Source organism: Notamacropus eugenii, chromosome 2, assembly GCF_028372415.1.
Source record: "Notamacropus eugenii isolate mMacEug1 chromosome 2, mMacEug1.pri_v2, whole genome shotgun sequence".
NCBI classification, from domain to species: Eukaryota; Metazoa; Chordata; class Mammalia; order Diprotodontia; family Macropodidae; genus Notamacropus; species Notamacropus eugenii.
Window position 1 is genome coordinate 57,209,802 of NC_092873.1, and position 18,740 is coordinate 57,228,541.

Below are 18,740 nucleotides of genomic sequence, written 5' to 3' on the forward strand. Positions count from 1 at the left end.
TGTGCTCCTGTCTCATCCCGCCCTAACAGCCTCCTGGAGGGCAGACACAGTTCTATTTTTCCTTTGTCCTCCTCACAGGCTGCCGGAAGCAGAGGTAGTACTTAGAAAGGATGGAACAGTCAAGATTTATTTGTTTCCTGGTTGTGAGAGGCAGGAGGGGCTACTCTTTAGAACCCCCAGCTGGCTGCAGCAGGCCGAGCCATGATAACTCATCACCATTACCCTCCTGACCAGATACTGCCCGTGAAGGCCCAGCAGGCTGTGCCAAAGGCAGTACAAGGTGTCTCACACAGGACCACCCCCTCTGTCTGGCCCTGCCCAGGCTTCGAGCCCCACAGCTCTGGGGTGGAAGGAGGCTTCTCCCCAGGCCCACAGCCAGCCCCATCACCGCCCCCAGATACCCAAGAGGGCTGCCTCCACACCCCACACCTCGAGAGCCAGTTAAGGCAGAACAGAGCAGAAACAAAACACACTTTGTTTTTCTTCCAAATTGTCAATAAAAGCAGCAGAGAACCCCCAGTCACTCACTGCCATCCCCCAAGAGAGGTCAGGGGAGCAAAGATGAGGGAGCCCATGGTCTCTAGAAAAACGTCCACCAGGGGATGAGATTCTCTGACAGAGCCAACCCCTAGACTTGGGGCCTTGGTCCCTGAGCAGATGTTTCTTTCTTGTAGATCGTCACCTCTTCCCCCATATCCTTGACCCCACTGTTGATGGGGGCCCTGGGGCTCCTGAGGGGGGAAAAGTGCCCTGAGTCCCAACCCACAGGGTAGCAGCTCATGTCTGGGCTTCCTCATCCACACATGCCCTTTCTCAGGGATCAGGAGGGGAGGCCACATGCATGGGGCAGCCCCAGCAGAGCCTCAGTCTTATTCATCTTCTGACGACTCCTCTTCCGCCTCCTTGAGCCACTGGATGAAATTCTGTAGCTATGGAAAGTAAAGCAAAGGGGCTTCTGAAGGAAGAGGGGGGCAACACTCTCCTTGGTCCCAATCCTGAGGACTCCCCCTGATCCTTGGCCTGGCTCCCCACTGGGCCCAACTCACCCGCTGGTTCTTTCGGAGTTGTTTGCCCTTGTCGGGCACATCCCTCTGATGGAACCATTGTAGAATGGTCTCCTCAGCCAAGATGTCCAGCTCATAGAATGTCATCAGCACCTGTGCAGGGCCACAGGAGGGCAAGCTCAGTAGGCCCAGACTCACTCTGGCTCTCGAGGCCCTTGAGGCTCACACAGAGGTTTGTATTTGGCATCTGGAGCTCTTCCCTTGGCCCCTGGCCGCCTTCCTAGTGTTCCTCCGTAGCCCCTCATCTGCAGGCCCCTTCTGCCCACCTTCCAAGCCCCACTCCCCTCAAGATTCAGTTCAGATATCCTCCCAAGGCAGGATCCTCCCAAGGCACCCTGAGCCCTGACCTTTAACAGAATCTTCCATCTACTTGTTCTGCATGCTGGGTATCTTATTTGTATGTGTGACTGCTGTCTTCCCCCCTCAAGTGGTGGCTTCTGGACAGAGGCTATTTTCACCTGTCCTTATGTCCCAGCTAGAACAGCACCTGGTGCTTCTGCTGGGCACTTCCCTCTGGCTCCCACTGTCCCAGCTGGCCTCTGAAGTGGACAGTTGTGGGAAGGCCTCCAGCTGGCTTGGGAGCAGCTATGTAGCTGAGGGAAGGAAGCAGGGCTGCCTTCTTGAGGCTCACCTTGTGAACCTCTATGGGCCTTCAAGAGGACTTAACATTCTCTGTAGCGGAGGCAGGAGAGAGAGAGAGAGAGAGAGAGAGAGAGAGAGAGAGAGAGTCTGTGTGTGTGTGTGTCTCTGTGTGTGTGTCTGTGTGTGTCTGTGTCTGTGTGTGACAGAGATAGTCAGGGGCAGCTTCTAAACCACCACACTAGGGTTTCTCTGTGTCCCATGGCCTCAAGGTGGACCCAGGGCTCCAACCACCTTGGCTAGGGAGGTGACCAGGCTTTCATGTTCCAGGAAGAAGTCCTCGATGGCCGTCAGGGCCTGCAGATGGTCTCCTGTGCGTTTGATGTAGTTCTTGAACACGGGGCTCCAGGTCCGGAGCAGCTGGAGAGAAAGGTGTCATATGAGAGAGCCCCGTGGCTTTCCGCTACCCCTGATCTAAACACTGGCCTGCCTTGGGGAATCTACTGAATGGAGGTGTCTCTCATAGCCCCCACTTTGTTCTGGAGGTTCTGCTGGGTCCCTGCAACGACTCTTGGCTTTCCCCGACACCTCATCTCAGTCCACCCTGGAGCCCAAGCTCAATGCTGAGGAGATGCTGCTTTGCCCTCCCAGCACCCATGGCCCAGACTGGTGAGGACTTCCTGCTTCCTCCCAATGTGACACTTATCCATCTGGCTCTGACTCAGCTTAGAGAAGTCATCACCTTGGAGGCTACCCAGACAAGCCTAGGGAGGTGAGGGGAGCCCAGGAGAAGGAGCTCTGCTCACGGGTAGCAGAAGGCCAAAGTAGCAGCTAGGGTCCAACTGGGAGTTGAGCTGCTCCAGGGGGAACTCCAGGACAACTTGGCTGAGCACCTGCATCACCTCCTTGAGGCTGATGTTGTAAGCATACCTGCCAGGGGAGAGCAAGCAGAGGAGTCTACAAGGGGGGCTCTGTCAGACCTCCTGAAATGCAGGGCTTCTCAGGGCAGGTGAGGCCGAGCAGAGCTGCCTCCACTGCCCCTTGGCTCCAGTGGCCTCCCCCTGCCCTGCCTGGCCTTCTGAGCCAAGATGCTGAGGGGAGAGGGGAAGTTTCTGAGGAGGCCTGGCTACTTGGGGCAGGGCTTGCTCTGGCTGCCTGCCCACACCTTGTCCTGTGACATCCCTGTGTGCTTCCTGGATGGAGCTGTCAGCCCTCTGCCCCCAGCCCCCTCACAGCCAGTGCTTGGCCAACCCTAATCTTCCTCAAACAACCTCCTGTGGCTCCTATGCTTCCATACTCTCCTAGAAGCCTCTATGGCCTCCAAAGCCCTCCCAGCTCCAGCCCTAGGAATCTCCTGGAGCCGAGGGATAGTCAGGTTCATTTTTGTATCCCAGGGTTCTTCACACACAATGGAAGCTTAATAAAGACTTGGCTGCCTGGGACCGAGGATACCAGAATGGCTTCTAGAGACCCCCACCAATTCCACCCCAATCCAGAACCTTCTTCATGTCCCCATTTCCTGGGGCAGGGCCTGGCACACTGTGGGCGCACGTGAGTCCCGGGGCTTCACTCCCTCCCCTACTGCCCAACGTCCCACAGCTGGGATGTTGAGTGTGAGGCTGACTCTAGCCACTGGATCTCCCTGCCTTCATGCCCCATGTTCCATCAGTCTGCTCAAGCTGCCCCTGAGCCCCAAGTCCTTTCATGGCCCCTGTGTGCTTCTTACTTCAGGGAATTGATTTCCAGGACCAGGTTGTCACAGGAGATATTCTCCTCTTGGCCCCGCTGCAGCGTCCCTGCCACTTCATTCTGAAACACTGAAACCAAAGATGAGAACTGAGCCACAGCCCGGTTCTAGGAAGTGGCATTCAAGGTCCATACACCTCACATAAAGTCCATCTCCCAACCCCCTGTAATAGTCCAAAGGGAGGTGGGAAGACAGAGGAGAGAGAGACTCACAAGGTGCCACAGAGGAACCTGACCCCAAAATCTGCCTAGAGAAGAGGGCAACAAGGATCTCCTGGGAGCGGCTGGGTCTGACCCTGAGGAGGGAGGTCTGGCCAGAGATGACGAGTTAGCTGCCATTTTCATGGACTTAAGTGAATAAGATTGCCAAGGAAGAGCATAGAGAGGGTGGCTCAGGAGACCCCTCAAGGAACAGTTTGAGAAGATGCTGAGGGTTCTGAGAAGGACACAAGGAAATGTCCAGAAGAGGCCCAGAAGAGAAGGAGGGCACTGCAGCCATGTCTTCAAGAAGGTGGACAGGTAACAGAAGGAGAGAGATGGGGAAAGAGAAAGGCCAAGCATTTCCGCAATAAAGAGGGAAGGGGTGCTGCTGCAACAAGGTTCTGAAGGATCCAGATAGAGAACAGGGTAGAGGGTGCAGCCTTACCAAGTGACTCGGAGCCAAAGAAAAGGAGGGGGCCAAGAAGGTCCCATCGTCTGCTATAAATCTGGGGAAGGGGGTAATCAGGGCCAAACACTGCTTGGCAATGAGAGCACGAGGAAGTTAGCCTCAGAAGGAGAAGGAAGCAGTCACTGGAGGTTTTCTCTACTGACTCTGAGCAGCCCTAGAGGGGGAATGGAGAATTCTGCTGGGGCTGGGGAATCCTAACAGGCTAGCGGTCACCCAAGCAGTCACAGTGGAGGCTGAGGAAGACTGCCAGGACTGAAGCTCACAAGGCATCAGGAGATATAGAGAGGACAGGAGGTTACAGCTAGACAAGGCTGTTCAAAGCTCCCCACCCTGTAACAGCAGGAATTCTAAGAGAAGACAGCTCTAGCAAGTGAGAAGGGGAGGACAGAAATGCTGCTGGGGCCTAGACCTTGGACTCTGAGAAGGAGACAAAGGAGCTCTTCTGTAGGTGATGGAGGGGGCCCATAATGAGAGGGAGCTGTGAGCAAGTGACCATGCCCAAAGAAGGTAGCTGCTAGCTGCCAGAGGTCAGGAGGGTGAGAAGGCCTACAGAGCCTGCCTGGGTCTCCAAAGATAAGAAGGCAAACGAGTGTGGAGGCCAGCACAGGGGAACGTGGCAGTGAGGCGAGTCCTGCCTGCTAGAGGGAGGACTTCGAGGGCTATGCAGGAGGCTTTGGAGGCCCCTGGGCTTGGCTTAAATTGTGCAGATCACAGGACTGGCTGAAAAGTTCCAGAACAAGGACAAGAGGGGGCAAAGCCAAGATGGAGGAGTAGAAGGACGGACCTGCTCTAGCTCTCCTCCCATAGCCCATAAAATACCTGTAAAACATGACTCTAAACAAATTCTAGAGCAGCAGAAGCCACAAACTGACAGTGTGAAACAGATCTCCAGCCCAAGACAGACTAGAAGGCTGACTGAAAAGGTCTATTGCACTGGGCTCAGAGTGGAGCGCAGCACACACAGGACTGGAGCAGAGTTCAGAGCACGGAATCACGGGCAGCAGCTGTGATTCTTTGATTTCTCTACCCACAAATGCCAAAAACAGCTTCAAAGGTCAGTAAAAACTCTTTCACCTGGGTGAGAGAGGAGCACAGTCTGGCCCCAGGGCAGTGGCAGTCACTGCAGCAGCAGCAACCACTTTTGGAGCCCTCTACCTAAAGGCCCTGGGGGAATCGAGCAGCTGAACTGATCTCAGCCCTGAGTGGCAGTCCTGGGGTGAGAAGTGCTGGCTGGTGTGGTGGAGCTGTTGGTGGCTGTGGAGAGGGAATCCTATTCGCAATTCCAGGGCAGAAAAGAGTGCTTGTGCTGCTCACAGACAAGAGCATAGGCCAGGAGTGGCATAAACTCCCCTCCCTTGATTGTGCCACCTTGGAGGAGCTGAGAACTTACAGGTACAAAGAGTATACCCTCTACTTGAAAAATAACTCAAAAGTCAAGTAACTGACTGGGAAAATGCCCAAAAAAGGGAAAAAAAAAATAAGACAATAGAAGGTTACTTTCTTGGTGAACAAGTATTTTCTTCCATCTTTTCGGATGAGGAAGAACAATGCATACCATCAGAGGAAGACATAAAAGTCAAGGCCTCTGCATCCAAAACCTCCAAAATAAATAAGCAATGGTCTCAGGCCATGGAAGAGCTCAAAAAGGATTTTGAAAATCAAGTAAGAGAGGTGGAGGAGAAATTGGGAAGAGAAATGAGAGAGATGCAAGAAAATCATGAAAAGCAAGTCAATAGCTTGCTAAAGGAGACCCAAAAAAATGCTGAAGAAAATAACACCTTTAAAAACAGACTAACCCAAATGTCAAAAGAGGTCCAAAAAGCAAATGAGAAGAATGCTTTAAAAAGCAGAATTAGTCAAATGGAAAAGGAGATTCAAAAGCTCACTGAAGAACAAAGTTTTTTAAAAATTAGAATGCAGCAGATAGAAGCTAATGACTTGATGAGAAATCAAAAAATTATAAAACAAAACCAAAAGAATGCAAAAATAGAAGACAATGTGAAATATCTCATTGGAAAAACAACTGACTTGGAAAATAGATCCAGGAGAGACAATTTAAAAATTATTGGTCTACCTGAAAACCATGATCAAAAAAATAGCTTAGACATCATCTTCCAAGATATTATCAAGGAAAACTGCCCTGAGATTCTAGAACCAGGGGGTAAAATAGAAATAGAAAGAATTCACCAATCACCTCCTGAAAGAGATCCCCAAAGGAAAACTCCTAGGAATATTGTAGCCAAATTCCAGAGTTCCCAGGTCAAGGAGAATATATTACAAGCAGCCAGAAAGAAACAATTCAAGTATTGTGGATATACAATCAGGATAACACAAGATCTAGCAGCTTCTACACTAAGGGATTGAAGGGCTTAGAATAGGATATTCCAGAGGTCAAAGGAGATAGGATTATAACCAAGAATCACCTGCACAGCAAAACTAAGTATAATACTTCAGGGAAAAAAATGGAATTTCAATGAAATAGAGGACTTCCAAGCATTCTTGTTGAAAAGACCAGAGCTGAATAGAAAATCTGACTTTCAAATACTAGAATCAAGAGAAACATGAAAAGGTAAACAGGAAAATGAAGCCTTAGGGAACTCATTAAAGTTGAACTATTTACATTCCTACATGGAAAGATGTTGTTTATAACTCAAGAAACCTTTTTCAGTATTAGGGTAGAGGGAATATATATACATGTAGGTGTGTATGGGCATGTTTGTATGTATATATTATATATGTGTGGGTATGTATATGGGTTTTATGTGTGTGTACATACACATATACATATATATACACACACAGACAGAGAGCACAGGGTGAGCTGAATATGAAGGGAGACTACCTGAAAAAAATAAAATTTACTGTTGAATGGAATGTACTAGGAATAAGAGAAAGGGAGAGGTAGAATGCAAATCATCTCACATAAAAGAGGGGAGAAAGCTTTTACAACGAAGGGGAAGAGGGAGGGAGATGAAAGGAAATAACTGAACCTTACTCTCATGGGATTTGGCTTAAGGAGGGAATAATACATACTCAATTGGATATGGAAATCTATTTTACCCTGCAGAAAGGCAAAGGGGAAGGTGATAGGAGAGGGAAGATAATAGAAGGGAGAGCACACTGGGGAAAGGGATAATCAGAAGCAAATACTATTGTGGGAGGACAGGTCAAGGGAGAGAATGGAATAAATGAAGGGCAGGATAGGACAGAGGGAAATGTGGTTAGTCTTTTACAACGTAACTATAATGGAAGTGCTTTGCATTGTTACACATATATGATCTGTACTGAATCGCTTGTTTTCTCAATGAGGGTGGGTGGGGAGGGAGGGAGAGAATATGAAATTCAAAGCTTTAAGAATGAATGTTAAAAAGGAAAATAGAGGGGAAGTGGGACAGAAGAAGGGTTGGTAATAGAAGGGAGGACAGACTGGAGGAAGGGGTGGATGGGGTGCATACTGTCGTGAGGTAGTGGGGTAGGGAGAGATGGGAAGAAATTTGAATTCAAATTCTTGTGGAAGTGAATGTTGAGAACTGAAAAATAAGTAAACTATATATTAAAAAATTAAAAAAAGGACAAGAATCTGGCTGGTGCCACTGGAAGAGTTCTAGATTGTGCCACAGAAGGGGTGAGGAGAGGATGGACTGTACAGCAGAAAGGCTAAGGAAGACAGGAGAAAGGCAGGGTAGGCAGTGGCAGCTGCTTGTACACAGAGTCAAGACCAGATAGATGGGCAGAACGGGGTGGGGGCCTGTGTGCAGACCAGTGAATGGCATAGTGAACAGCACTGGGGCATCTTGCTCTGCTCCTGATCCTCACTCCTCTTCAGGCCCCACTGTAAAGCCAGGGCATAGCACGGGCTCCAGGCCTCCATCCTTCCATGGGCAGCTTTTACCACCAGCTCCACAGCTCTGGGACTTCCCTGGACCTTCCCATCAGGCCCTGGGCTAGGCACCTTCCCTTTTCTGTTTCTGACTGTGGTGTTTTCCCCTATTCGACTATAAGCATTTTGAGAGCAGGGACTGTCTTTGCATCTGTATCCCCAGCACTCAGCCTTGCACAGAGTAACTGTTAGTTGACTGACTGGTAGTCTCTGTCTCTCCCAGTAAAGCAGGAGCCAGGCTCAGGCTAGTCCTGGGCCCCAGCCTGCCTCCCCCTGCTCCTTACCTTTGATGTCATCCAGCTGCGGAGAGCCTGCCCTGCTGTCCAGCTCCTGGGAGTCCAGACTTTGCTCACTGTCACTCTCGCTTTCTTCAGCCTCGTTAATAGTGAGTCCTGGAAATGGAGGGGTACTGAAGTGTGTGTTGGGGGAGGGGTCTGGGCTGCCCAGCATGGAGGAAAGATTCGGAAGAGCTAGGTTCCAATCTCACCTCTGACCCAGGTGAGTTCTCTAACAGAAGTTTACACTCAGTTTACCCCCCAGGCATTATGGCCCCTGCAGTGCCCACCCCTGAATGTGAGGTCTCACCCCACAGGCTCTGCCGCAGCTCCTCCTCTTCATCGTCCTGCACCTCCCTGGGGCTTGTGCCCTCTGCTCTCCAGAGGTAACCCTGGCCCGCAGCACCCACATCAGACGGGTTATAACCTGGAAAAGGCCTGGCCTGTCAACAGGGATACGGGGCAGCCACATCCCAGGGCCAAGGAATCATGCTGGGAGCTCCCCCACCTGTCGACTTCACTCTCTCTTTTCTGTCTGCTCCAGAGTCATCGCTGAACTGGCCTTCATCATCCTCCTCCTCCTCATCAGGAGGATGCAGTGAGATGACCGAGCCCTCGGGCAGCTCGAGGTCTGGGCCCACCACCACCTAGATGGAAGGTGTAGGTCAGGCCCAGGCCCATGGGCTAAGGGTGTGGGCCAGGATGGGGAACCTATGACCTCTAGGACTTAATAAAAGGATTTGTTCTGTGGTGTTTGGATTCAAAGGGTCACACTTGAGGACCTAGAAGGGCACATGTGGTCTCAAAGTTGCAGGTTCCCACCCCTGGCCTGGTCTGGGCAGAAGCAGGTCATTTACTTTAAAGATTCAGAGCAGACTGGGCACGCATCCAACTGGGTCTGGAGGTGAGGAATGCGCCTTTGGGATAGTTTGGCCACTCCCCACTCTAGACAGGGAGTGGGACTTCACCTGGGAAGTAAGGACACAGCGTGGCTTCAGAGTGACTCGTTCCTTGACCTCAGAATGATCGCATAGGAGAGACTGATGAATCTGTGCCCCATTGGCTACCCGAACACCTTGCCACAAGTAGGCCCGGTCCAATAAGACGTTGTCACCTGGCTCAGAATTGGAAGGACTTTTGGTCATACAAAGGTCTTATTTTAAACAAGAATTCTTCCTCACAAAGGGCAAGGCCAGGGAGGGAACCAACCAACCTCTAACTGATCCTCACCACCCTTCCAACCCATTCCAACTCAAAAGTACTCAAGAAGTCAAACCACCCTCCTTCCCTCATGTCAAACCTTACCAGTTCAACAAAATTTCTCACCTACCCCTCAACTTCCCTGTCCTGTCAGATACAAAGAATTCAAATTCTTAGACAAATAGGTCCCATCTGAGAGTGTGGACAAGGTCTCCCTAAGTGCTAACACCATTTTAACACTGGACAGAGGTCCAGGAAATATGTGCATAAAAGAGCCAAGTGACAGTCAAATCTACATTTACTGTACAAGGCCCTCCTTTAATGCCCCCTTGAGTGGAGGTGAAGTCATGGAGGTAAAGACATGGAGGCTCCCAAAGATTATGCCAGAGCGAGTTGTGACAGGGAGGGCCCAGCAAGCTGGAGGGCCTGGACTGACAGACTTTATCCCTGCCATTTGGGGACCTCAAGAATATGAGCTGGAAGGAAACTCAGAGATGATCTAAGGTAATGTCTTTGTTTTACAGATGGTGAAACTGAGGCCCAGCAAAAACAAGCAACCTAACGTCCATCCCAAAGGTGGCAGGTAACTGGCACAGGGGGGATTCAAAGGCAGGTCCTTTTTCCACTCGATGATGCTGTTTAGGCCCATTCATACACTTTCCTCTCAGGGGTGCAGAGCCTGAGGTTTGCATGAGTCAAAGGGATGCCCACCAGGATGCCCTCACTGTGCAGGACACACCCTCTATCCCCTAGGATCATGCCCAGAAGAGATGATTATGCTATGCTAATGACCTTCCAGGCAAAGAGGGTGAGAGCACAAGGTTCCAGGGAGTCTGGATGGCCACATGACCTGAGGTTCCTGGGCTTCCCTGAGGACCCATCCCTCCTGCAGCTGTCCCCCAGGCTCACCGATGTGGCAGCCTGGGCCGATGACACTGTTCCTGATGGAGCAATTGCTGCCGATGACCGTGCCAGCGCCCAGGAGCACGTTCTCCTCCAGGATGCTACCATGGCCCAGGCTCACCTCTGGCCCCCGGTAGATGTTATGTCGGGAGTGAGTGCAACTCTGGGCTGGGCTGTCGGTGAAATTCATCTCTGGGGTGAGGGGATAGACCCAGCGGCGAACAACATCAGCACACACTGCCTCATACATGCGCAGGTTGGAAACACGAGCTCCATACTCCCGGGTTGTGACATGCATGTGAATATGGTTTCCCAGGACCTAGGTGACCAGTCAGGTGAGCAGCATCAGAGAGTAGCCCAGGAGTCCCCCACAATCCATCCTGGACCTGGTGCTTTCCCGTCGCCCCCTTCTCTGACTGCTCTTTGGGGCTCCACTCCTCTTCCCTCTCTCAGAGTCATCCTTTCCCCCCTTTACCTCCTCATTCACCAACAGGCCTCGCACAAAGTCATCCCGGGTTTGGTAGTCAAAATTGTCGGTGAAGAGTTCAGCCACCTATTGAGGAGGAGGGTGGGGAGAGGTACTGCTCACTTACCTAAGTTGGTGGAACAGGAGCAGCCTGCAGCTGCCCTCAGACACAACAGCTGGAGAAGGCTTAGGGAAAGCCCCCGGAGCTGCTGAGGACTTCAAGCCTGAGAAATGCTGGCTTCTGAGAAGCTGGGCAGCAGCAGGGAAAAGACAGAAGCAGATGAGCAGAGAGGGCTCACCTGAGGGGAGCAGATGCTGATGTGACAGTCTAGCAAATCATAGCGAATATCCACTCCTTCCCCACTCCCCTGGAACAGGCTCTGTGGGGGAGAAGCAACAGGGAGGGGTCTCATGCCTGGTCCTTCCAGCCAAGGCAGGCTGGCAGGCCAGCATACTCATCCCACCCAGCTTCTCCCCATTCCCACTTCAGGAGCCCGAGATGGCCACACACCAGGGGAAAAGAAAAGCGCCGGAGCCCTTGGGTCTTCTGATAGTGGAGAACCCGGTGTGTGGCGCTGTCCATGGCTACTACAATGTTGTTCTCGGGGCACCGGGTGGGGTGGCTGGGGGAGGACTCCTTGAAGATCATTGTCATCACAGACACATTCTTCTCCCGTTTCCTCCGCAATCTGTAGAAGTGAGGGGAGAAGGCTGCAGGCATGTGGTCCCAGGCCCTGCCCCTGGGTATGCCCTCCTCAGCCAGTCTCCCATTCACACCTGTGCTCCTCCAGGGCACGGGTGATGTTAATGTTAGAGATGACATCCCCATAGACAAGCAGGAAGTCAGAGCGCACTAAGGCTTTGGCATCCACATCCCGGAGCACGTCCCCCAGGGAGCGGTACGTCTCCGAGGTCACGATGCGAACCATGTTGGGTGAAGTTGGCAGGCACCACTTGGACTTCCTAGGGAGAAGGGAAAAGAAGAGAATGAATTCGGTGGCCAAGATGACATGCATCTTTGTGCTCTTAATGACACGCAATGGCCTTCGAAGCCCATGGACATTTATTAACTGATTACTGTTTGCAAGGCACTGGGGATATGGAGATGAAACACAATCTGGTCCCTGCCCAAGCGAACTTAAGGGTCTAATGGGGGCAGAGAGGAGCCATTGTGGAGAATGGGATGAAGCCAAAAAAGAGATCCAAAATACTCAAAGAAAATCTCAGGAAGGAGATGTCAATTAGGTCTGAGCATAAATGAAATGAAAATAAGGAAGATGACACACCTGAGTTGGGCCATGAGGAAAGAAAGATTCAATAGCCTACATCAAAAGAGAACATTTCAGGCATGAGCAGAGGCCTGGACAAACATATGGAGGTGGGAGAGTCTGGCTAAAAAACAGACTGAAGGAAGAAGAGGGGTGGGAAATAAAGCTTTATTGTGGAGGGCCTTCAAGGTCAGGTGGAGGAGACTGAATGTTACCCTTTAAACAGAGAATCACTTAAGGCCCTGGAGCAGAGAGATGCTATGGCCAGATCCATGACACCTGGAGTGGAGGGACAGCAGAGAGGAGGCTGGGACAGTAGCAGGAGAGAGGCGATGGCTGCCCAAGCAGGCTCGGGGCAGCAAAAGACAATGTGAAGCTGGCATTGGCCAAATGTGGGCTGCCGAATGGTTAATTTGACAGGGAAATGCATGTCCTCTGCCCTACTACGACACCTTCTTCAACGACTTAAACAAAGCCCTGGGTGGCCAGCAGGGAGGGCAGCTCTGATGGTAGCGGCCAAAGGCAGAATCCCCAAAGGGCCCGGCTAGTAAGAATGCTGGGTCATGTCAAATGATTCACACTGAACAGAGATAAACAGTCCCATTTAAGAAGGAGAAACGTGGCTAAGCAAGGTGACAGTATTTGGGGGCTACTCAGGCTGTAAGAAGAGTGACATAGTAACCCAGGAGGGTGCGCCACCCTTGGCTCTGCTTCAAGGACTAGGGAGGGACAGCCTTAGCCCATGGCAGACCACCACTGGGCACCTCAGAACACTGAGAAGCTCGAGAGCAGCAGGGAAGGGAACCAGGGTGGCGAGGGGGTAAGATGCAGCTGAAGGTGCTGGGGATGGTTCACCAAGAACAGCCCCAGGGGAGGTTGTCATGTGATACAGGGAGAAGTCTGTGTCTGAATTCCAGCCCAGCTACCTGTCAACTCAGGCAAGTCACTGAGCCTCTCCAGGCCTCATTTCCTGCTCTACAATGTGGGGGCTCTAAGAGCTCAAAATCCAAGCTGACCTGGCAGGCTTTCAGCCAGTATGGTGACTGAGAAGAGCTAAAGCCCTTCTCAGTGGTTTTCCAAGCTCCCACCTACTTGGCGGAGCGTCCCCAACTTCAAAGAATTCTGCAGACTCTAATTATGACTTCCAGTTTCCTGGGTGTCACCAGCCTTCTTTTATAGGCTGGACAGAGAACAACACTCCCATTCTGCCCGGTGTGCCATGGCCCCTGAGACCACAGGGCAGAGAGGGGGCTCAGAGTCATCTCTCAGTCAAAGGCCCACATTAGAGGCAGCACGCGTTTCAGTGGGGAAAGCACCAGGGCTGAAATTCAGAGATCAGATTTTAAATCCCATCTCTAATATTAGCTGTGTGACTTCTCTGAATCTCAGTCTTTTGATCTGTTAAATGGGAGTGACAGGACTCTAGGATTCCATGTCACAGGACTCTATGTATATATATACACACATGTCTCGTCTCTCACCTCCCCGTGCTCGAAGCATCCAGGGACTTGCCCTTTCCCAAGGAACAAGAGAGGGAATGTAGGGAAAAATAAGGAAAAGAGGTGGTCATTGGCAGACCAGCAGCTCCCTGGGGGAGACACAAAAACAGCCTCTAGAGTTCAGTGCTCCAGGCTCTACTCTTCTCTGCCAGCAACAGGCATCCTTAGGGGTTGGGAATGGATGGCCCTTCCCCTCCCAACCTGTGACTGTCCCACTTAGAAAGGACTGAGAAGGGCCAGGATCTTACTGTATGTGCTCTTTGATCTGGGGAGCCTTCCAGCAGCAGAACACAAACGTCTCTTGCACCCCTGTGGCAGTCAGAAACTCCAGAGTGTAGTCGATCAGGGCCACATTGGCCAAGGGCAGGAGGGCCTGAGGAGCGGAGAAGAGAAAGCCTTAGTTGGGGGGTAGCTCGTAAATACCATCTTCCTCTCCTCAGCTCTCACTAAGGTTTCCAGTCCCCTGAAAAGGCCCTGAGCTGAATGCCAGCTTCTTGTGGGAAGGCCAGAACAAAGCAGCTGCTTATTCAGAAGCATCTGGGATCCCCTCTCTCTATTCTGCGTCCAGGAACTGCCTCTCCTGAAACTCTGCAGACCAACTTCTAGGGAGCAAGCAGGGAAGCTTGGAGTAATTCATCTTCCAACATGCCTTCCAGGTCACCTCAGGGAAGTGGGGTGGGGTGGGGGGAGGACATTTTCTCTTGTCCTTCTACCACAATCTGTCACACAAAAGCAGAACCCAAGGCCTCAATCCTTTCAAGCTTCCTTCCTTGTCCTCGATTGCCAGGAACATCCCGAAGAGGTACAGTGGTGCAGTGGGCAGTGATCGCTTTGGATCCAGGAAGTCATTCCTGGGTTCATGCCCGGCCTTTGCCCAAGCTGGTGGCCCAGGTGACCCAGCTGGCTAGGCAAAGAGCCAGAGGGAGGCCCCTTCCCAAGGATTTCTCCAGCCATATGAGAAGACTGTGGAACTGGCCATTCCTAGATTCCAGTTCAAATCCCAGCCTGCCTACCCACTTGGCCCTGAGCAGCACTGCACTGTGCTGGGGCTCAGTTTCCTCATCTACAAAAGGAGGTGTTGGATAAGAGGCTGTTCCCATCCTCTCCACCTTTCTCTGTGATCCATCATCACAGATCCAGACCAAAACAAAACAAAATAAACCCATTCAATGCTGTGAAGGGTAACATAGGAGTTGGGAGCCAAGGCTGCGGTCACCTACTTCTGGTCTAAGAGCTCCCTGCAGGCACTAAGGGCCAACCAGCCCCAAGCACTGGCCCTGGAACATTTCCCAACTGTCCAGCAGAAGGGTTGAGGGAATAGGAAATGATCTTTAATAGAGGGCTCCAGCAGCTGGGCCTCAGAAGCTAAGGTCAATTTAACCCTCTCACCCGTGAGAACACACAGTTCCTATATGTGCTCAGAATTATAACCATTTCTCCTGCAGCAGAATGAGATTTTGTTTTCCTTCACCTTACAGGGGTGAAGAACCTGTGGCCTTTAAAGCCACACGTGGCCTCCCCGGTCCTCAAGTGCAATCCTTTAACTGAATCCAAATTTCACAGAACAAATCCCCTTCATAAAAGGATTTGTTCTGTAAAACTTGGACTCTGTCAAAAGGCCACACTTGAGGACCTGGAGGGTCATATATGGCCTGAAGGCCACAGGTTCCCTACCCCTGACAGTTTCCCCCTGCTGATGAACAGAGAAGCATGGAGGAATCTATATGAACTGACAAAAAATGAAGTCAACAGAGCCAGCAAACTCTATCCAATGACTTCAACAATGTAATGGAAAGAACAGTACAACTGACTCACGAGTTCTGAAATGATGAAAGCCAAGGGAGGCACTAAGGAAGAGACAGAAGATACCCCTCCGCCTCTTGCCTGGTAGAGGCAGGAGACCATGGTGGGGAACACCTAACACAGCGGCAGACTTTTCCCATACGGGAGCTGCTTTTGCTGAACTTTTTTATTATATAAGAGATGTCTCCCAGGCAAGGGACAGACACAGCTGGACATGTGAATAATATTTTAAAAAATCAATTAAAATTTATTTTACAAAGCTTCTTTTTGGAAACTAGTAAAAGCCACTAGGACTTGTTCCTCCTGGGGCCAGAAAGCACCTGAACTAGCTCCTCATTCCTCCCTCCTTCATCCTTGGGAGTGAAAAGAGACTAGACTTTCCACACTAGCCATACATTCACAGTGGGATTGGAGGCAAGCTGCTTGGTCAATAGGACCCCCCTGTTCTCTCATTTGTAAAACAATTTGTGACCCCCTCTACGGTCTTGCTTTGTAAACTGGTCACCACCAGAAAAAGGTGAACCATCCATCTTTTCGTTCATCTTTGTGCTAGAAGTCCAGCTTCCCCATGTGAGATTGGGGGGTGAGAAGAGGGCCAAGGGCTGTCTTCAGATGATCCCAAATCTCTCCCACCCCCAGAGTTTCCAAGTGTCCCCAAGGCTGCAGATCCTTCAGGTAAGGGAATCGGTTTCTTGGTCCCTAGCCACCTGCTGTCAGGAAGCCTGTCCCTCTCCCTGACAATCAGATGTCAATATAATGCCCCTGGGTAAGGCTCAGCCTAGGAGCGGATATGGGAGCAGTGAGTGCATGTATCAGCAGATCTGATCAGGCCTGGCTGAGCCTCTTCTGGGGATGTGTGCACAGAGTGTCTATGTACATAGTACAGAGGAGGTAAAAGTGCTCCCCTACGTCCCCTGACCAGGGCGGTTTGAGAACATGTCCATAGATACCATATGGAACTAGCAGGGGCACACCCCCACCCCCTTTCACCTGACTCTGGGTGCCCACCTCAATCTCTGGGGTACTGCAGCAAGGAGCTGCCCCTCTCTGCTCCTTGGGATCCTCTTCTCCCCTGTGCAGGGGAGAGGGGGCTCTCCTCCCTTCCAGTACTCTGCCGCAGGGTCACCCCACTCCCAGCTCCTTTAAGATCCCTGGTCTCTCACCAATGCATTCCACAAGTGCCCTGCTCCCACCCCCGTGCTCTCCAGGTATTCCTCACTACGTTCTCAGCGTTCCCCGGGTCTCCCCGCCCTGCGCTCCCGGGTCTCCCCGCTCCGCGCTCCGGGGTCTCCCCCGTTCCGCGCTCCGCGGTCTCCCCCGCTCCGCGCTCCGGGGTCTCCCCGCCCTGCGCTCCGCGGTCTCCCCCGCTCTGCGCTCCGGGGTCTCCCCGCCCTGCGCTCCCGGGTCTCCCCGCCCTGCGCTCCGCGGTCTCCCCCGCTCTGCGCTCCGCGGTCTCCCCCGCTCCGCGCTCCGGGGTCTCCCCGCCCTGCGCTCCGCGGTCTCCCCCGCTCTGCGCTCCGCGGTCTCCCCCGCTCTGCGCTCCGCGGTCTCCCCCGCTCCGCGCTCCGGGGTCTCCCTGCCCTGCGCTCCCGGGTCTCCCCCGTTCCGCGCTCCGCGGTCTCCCCGCCCTGCGCTCCGGGGTCTCCCTGCCCTGCGCTCCCGGGTCTCCCCCGCTCTGCGCTCCGGGGTCTCCCCGCCCTGCGCTCCGCGGTCTCCCCCGCTCTGCGCTCCGGGGTCTCCCCGCCCTGCGCTCCCGGGTCTCCCCGCCCTGCGCTCCGCGGTCTCCCCCGCTCCGCGCTCCGCGGTCTCCCCCGCTCCGCGCTCCGGGGTCTCCCCGCCCTGCGCTCCGCGGTCTCCCCCGCTCTGCGCTCCGCGGTCTCCCCCGCTCTGCGCTCCGCGGTCTCCCCCGCTCTGCGCTCCGCGGTCTCCCCCGCTCCGCGCTCCGGGGTCTCCCTGCCCTGCGCTCCCGGGTCTCCCCCGTTCCGCGCTCCGCGGTCTCCCCGCCCTGCGCTCCGGGGTCTCCCTGCCCTGCGCTCCCGGGTCTCCCCCGTTCCGCGCTCCGCGGTCTCCCCGCCCTGCGCTTTCCGCTCTCCGGGGTCTCCCCTCTCTCCCTCCCCAGCGCTCACCCGGGGCCGGTCCTTGGAGATGGGGAAGAAGCGGCGGTTGAAGCTATCCGCGACCAGCACGGCCTGCAGGGGCGGCGGCGCCTCCTCTTCGGCTCCCCGGCCCGCCGCCCCGCTGCCGCCCGGCCCACCACCGCCGCCGCCTCGCTTGCCTCCCCGGGAGGCTGCCGCCGTAGCCGCCATCTTCGCCAACTGTTGCCGCTTCCGTGCGGCCGGTCGCTTCCACCGTGGTCCAGAAGGGACAAAAAGGAGCCGGGAGCACGAGCGCGAAGCACTACCAAAGGTAAAGCGCGTGTGCTAGCGAGTGTGAACCTTGGGGAGCAGGGAGAGAGGGGTCAAGCAGTCACGCGCATGCGCATTCCGGCCGGCAGCCAGGCCGGCCAGCCTCCGGGGAGAAGGGTGGGGCGGGGCTACACTCTGCAGTCCCGACAAGGAAAAGCCGAAGTGCGCGTGCGCACTGCAGTACAGGGCTTGTGGATGGGTCCGAAGCAGCATTCTGGGAATTGTAGTCTTTTGACCTTCACCTGGTCATTTACTTCTTCAACCCACAAGCCGAGAAGATGCATGGCTCATGTGCATGGCTCTGGAGGAGAGAGTGAGGCAAACCCCGCTTCGCTTTGATGCAGTTCACACACGAACGTGACGTCATTGACCCTCTTCAAAAATTAAGGACCTACAGCAATAACTTTGTGTGTGTGTGTGTGTGTGTGTGTGTGTGTGTGTGTATGGCAGGCTCCACAGTACGGGACCCAGAGATAGTAGTGACTTCCCTTTCTATTTCCATACAACAACCCTGGAAGGGTGATATTATTCCCATTTTACAGGGGCTCAGGGAGCAGAAATTTAGAACTGGAAGAGACTTAAAGGTGAGATTCCAGCTCAACCTTTTCATTTGATGCACAGGGAAACTGGGGGAGTGATATGTTTAAGGTTGTACAGGTATTACGCTGCAGAATTTGAACTCAAGCCCTAAGATTCCAGTCTTTCCCTAGGAACACACCCTGGCCTTCTGTCTCTATACCACGGCCATAATCTATCTGATTATACAAATCAATCAATAAGCATTTATTAAGCTCCTATTACATGCAGGGCACCATGCCAAGTTCTTAGGATAAAAGTATAGAGAGTGTACTCCACTTTTTTCAGAAAGCTTATAGTCTAGGATCAGGGGTAGGGAATGTGTGACCCTCTAGATCCCCAAGTGCAATCCTTTGACTGAATCCAAACTTCAAAGGACAAATCCCCTTAATAAAAGGATTTGCTC

The 18,740-nt window shown here is 52.9% G+C and overlaps 1 protein-coding gene across 1 annotated transcript; it reads right to left on the reverse strand.

Annotated features, from left to right (window-relative positions):
• Positions 1–106: 106 nt before the first annotated feature.
• Positions 107–17,922, reverse strand: EIF2B5 (eukaryotic translation initiation factor 2B subunit epsilon). Its single transcript, XM_072640462.1, has 16 exons — positions 17,480–17,922; positions 13,799–13,923; positions 11,561–11,746; positions 11,295–11,472; positions 11,083–11,163; positions 10,793–10,870; positions 10,324–10,636; positions 9,183–9,328; positions 8,723–8,861; positions 8,525–8,641; positions 8,224–8,331; positions 3,370–3,460; positions 2,450–2,573; positions 1,938–2,063; positions 1,047–1,157; positions 107–929 (listed from the first exon to the last, which is right to left on the reverse strand). The coding sequence occupies exons 1-16, from the start codon at positions 17,657–17,659 to the stop codon at positions 870–872; spliced, it is 2,163 nt and encodes a 720-aa protein (XP_072496563.1). The 5' UTR covers positions 17,660–17,922; the 3' UTR covers positions 107–869.
• Between the last annotated feature and the right edge of the window lie 818 nt (positions 17,923–18,740).

Bases quoted from the DNA above. Each gene is read 5' to 3' on its own strand.
- EIF2B5 (XM_072640462.1), bottom strand. From the start codon at position 17,659: ATGGCGGCTACGGCGGCAGCCTCCCGGGGAGGCAAGCGAGGCGGCGGC. The intron at 13,924-17,479 runs GTGAGCGCTGGG...TCCGCTCCTCAG, and splicing joins TCTCCAAGGACCGGCCCCGG to GCCCTCCTGCCCTTGGCCAA. The intron at 8,862-9,182 runs GTGAAGTCCCAC...CCTTCCATCTAG, and splicing joins GCTGTGTCCTTACTTCCCAG to GTGGTGGTGGGCCCAGACCT.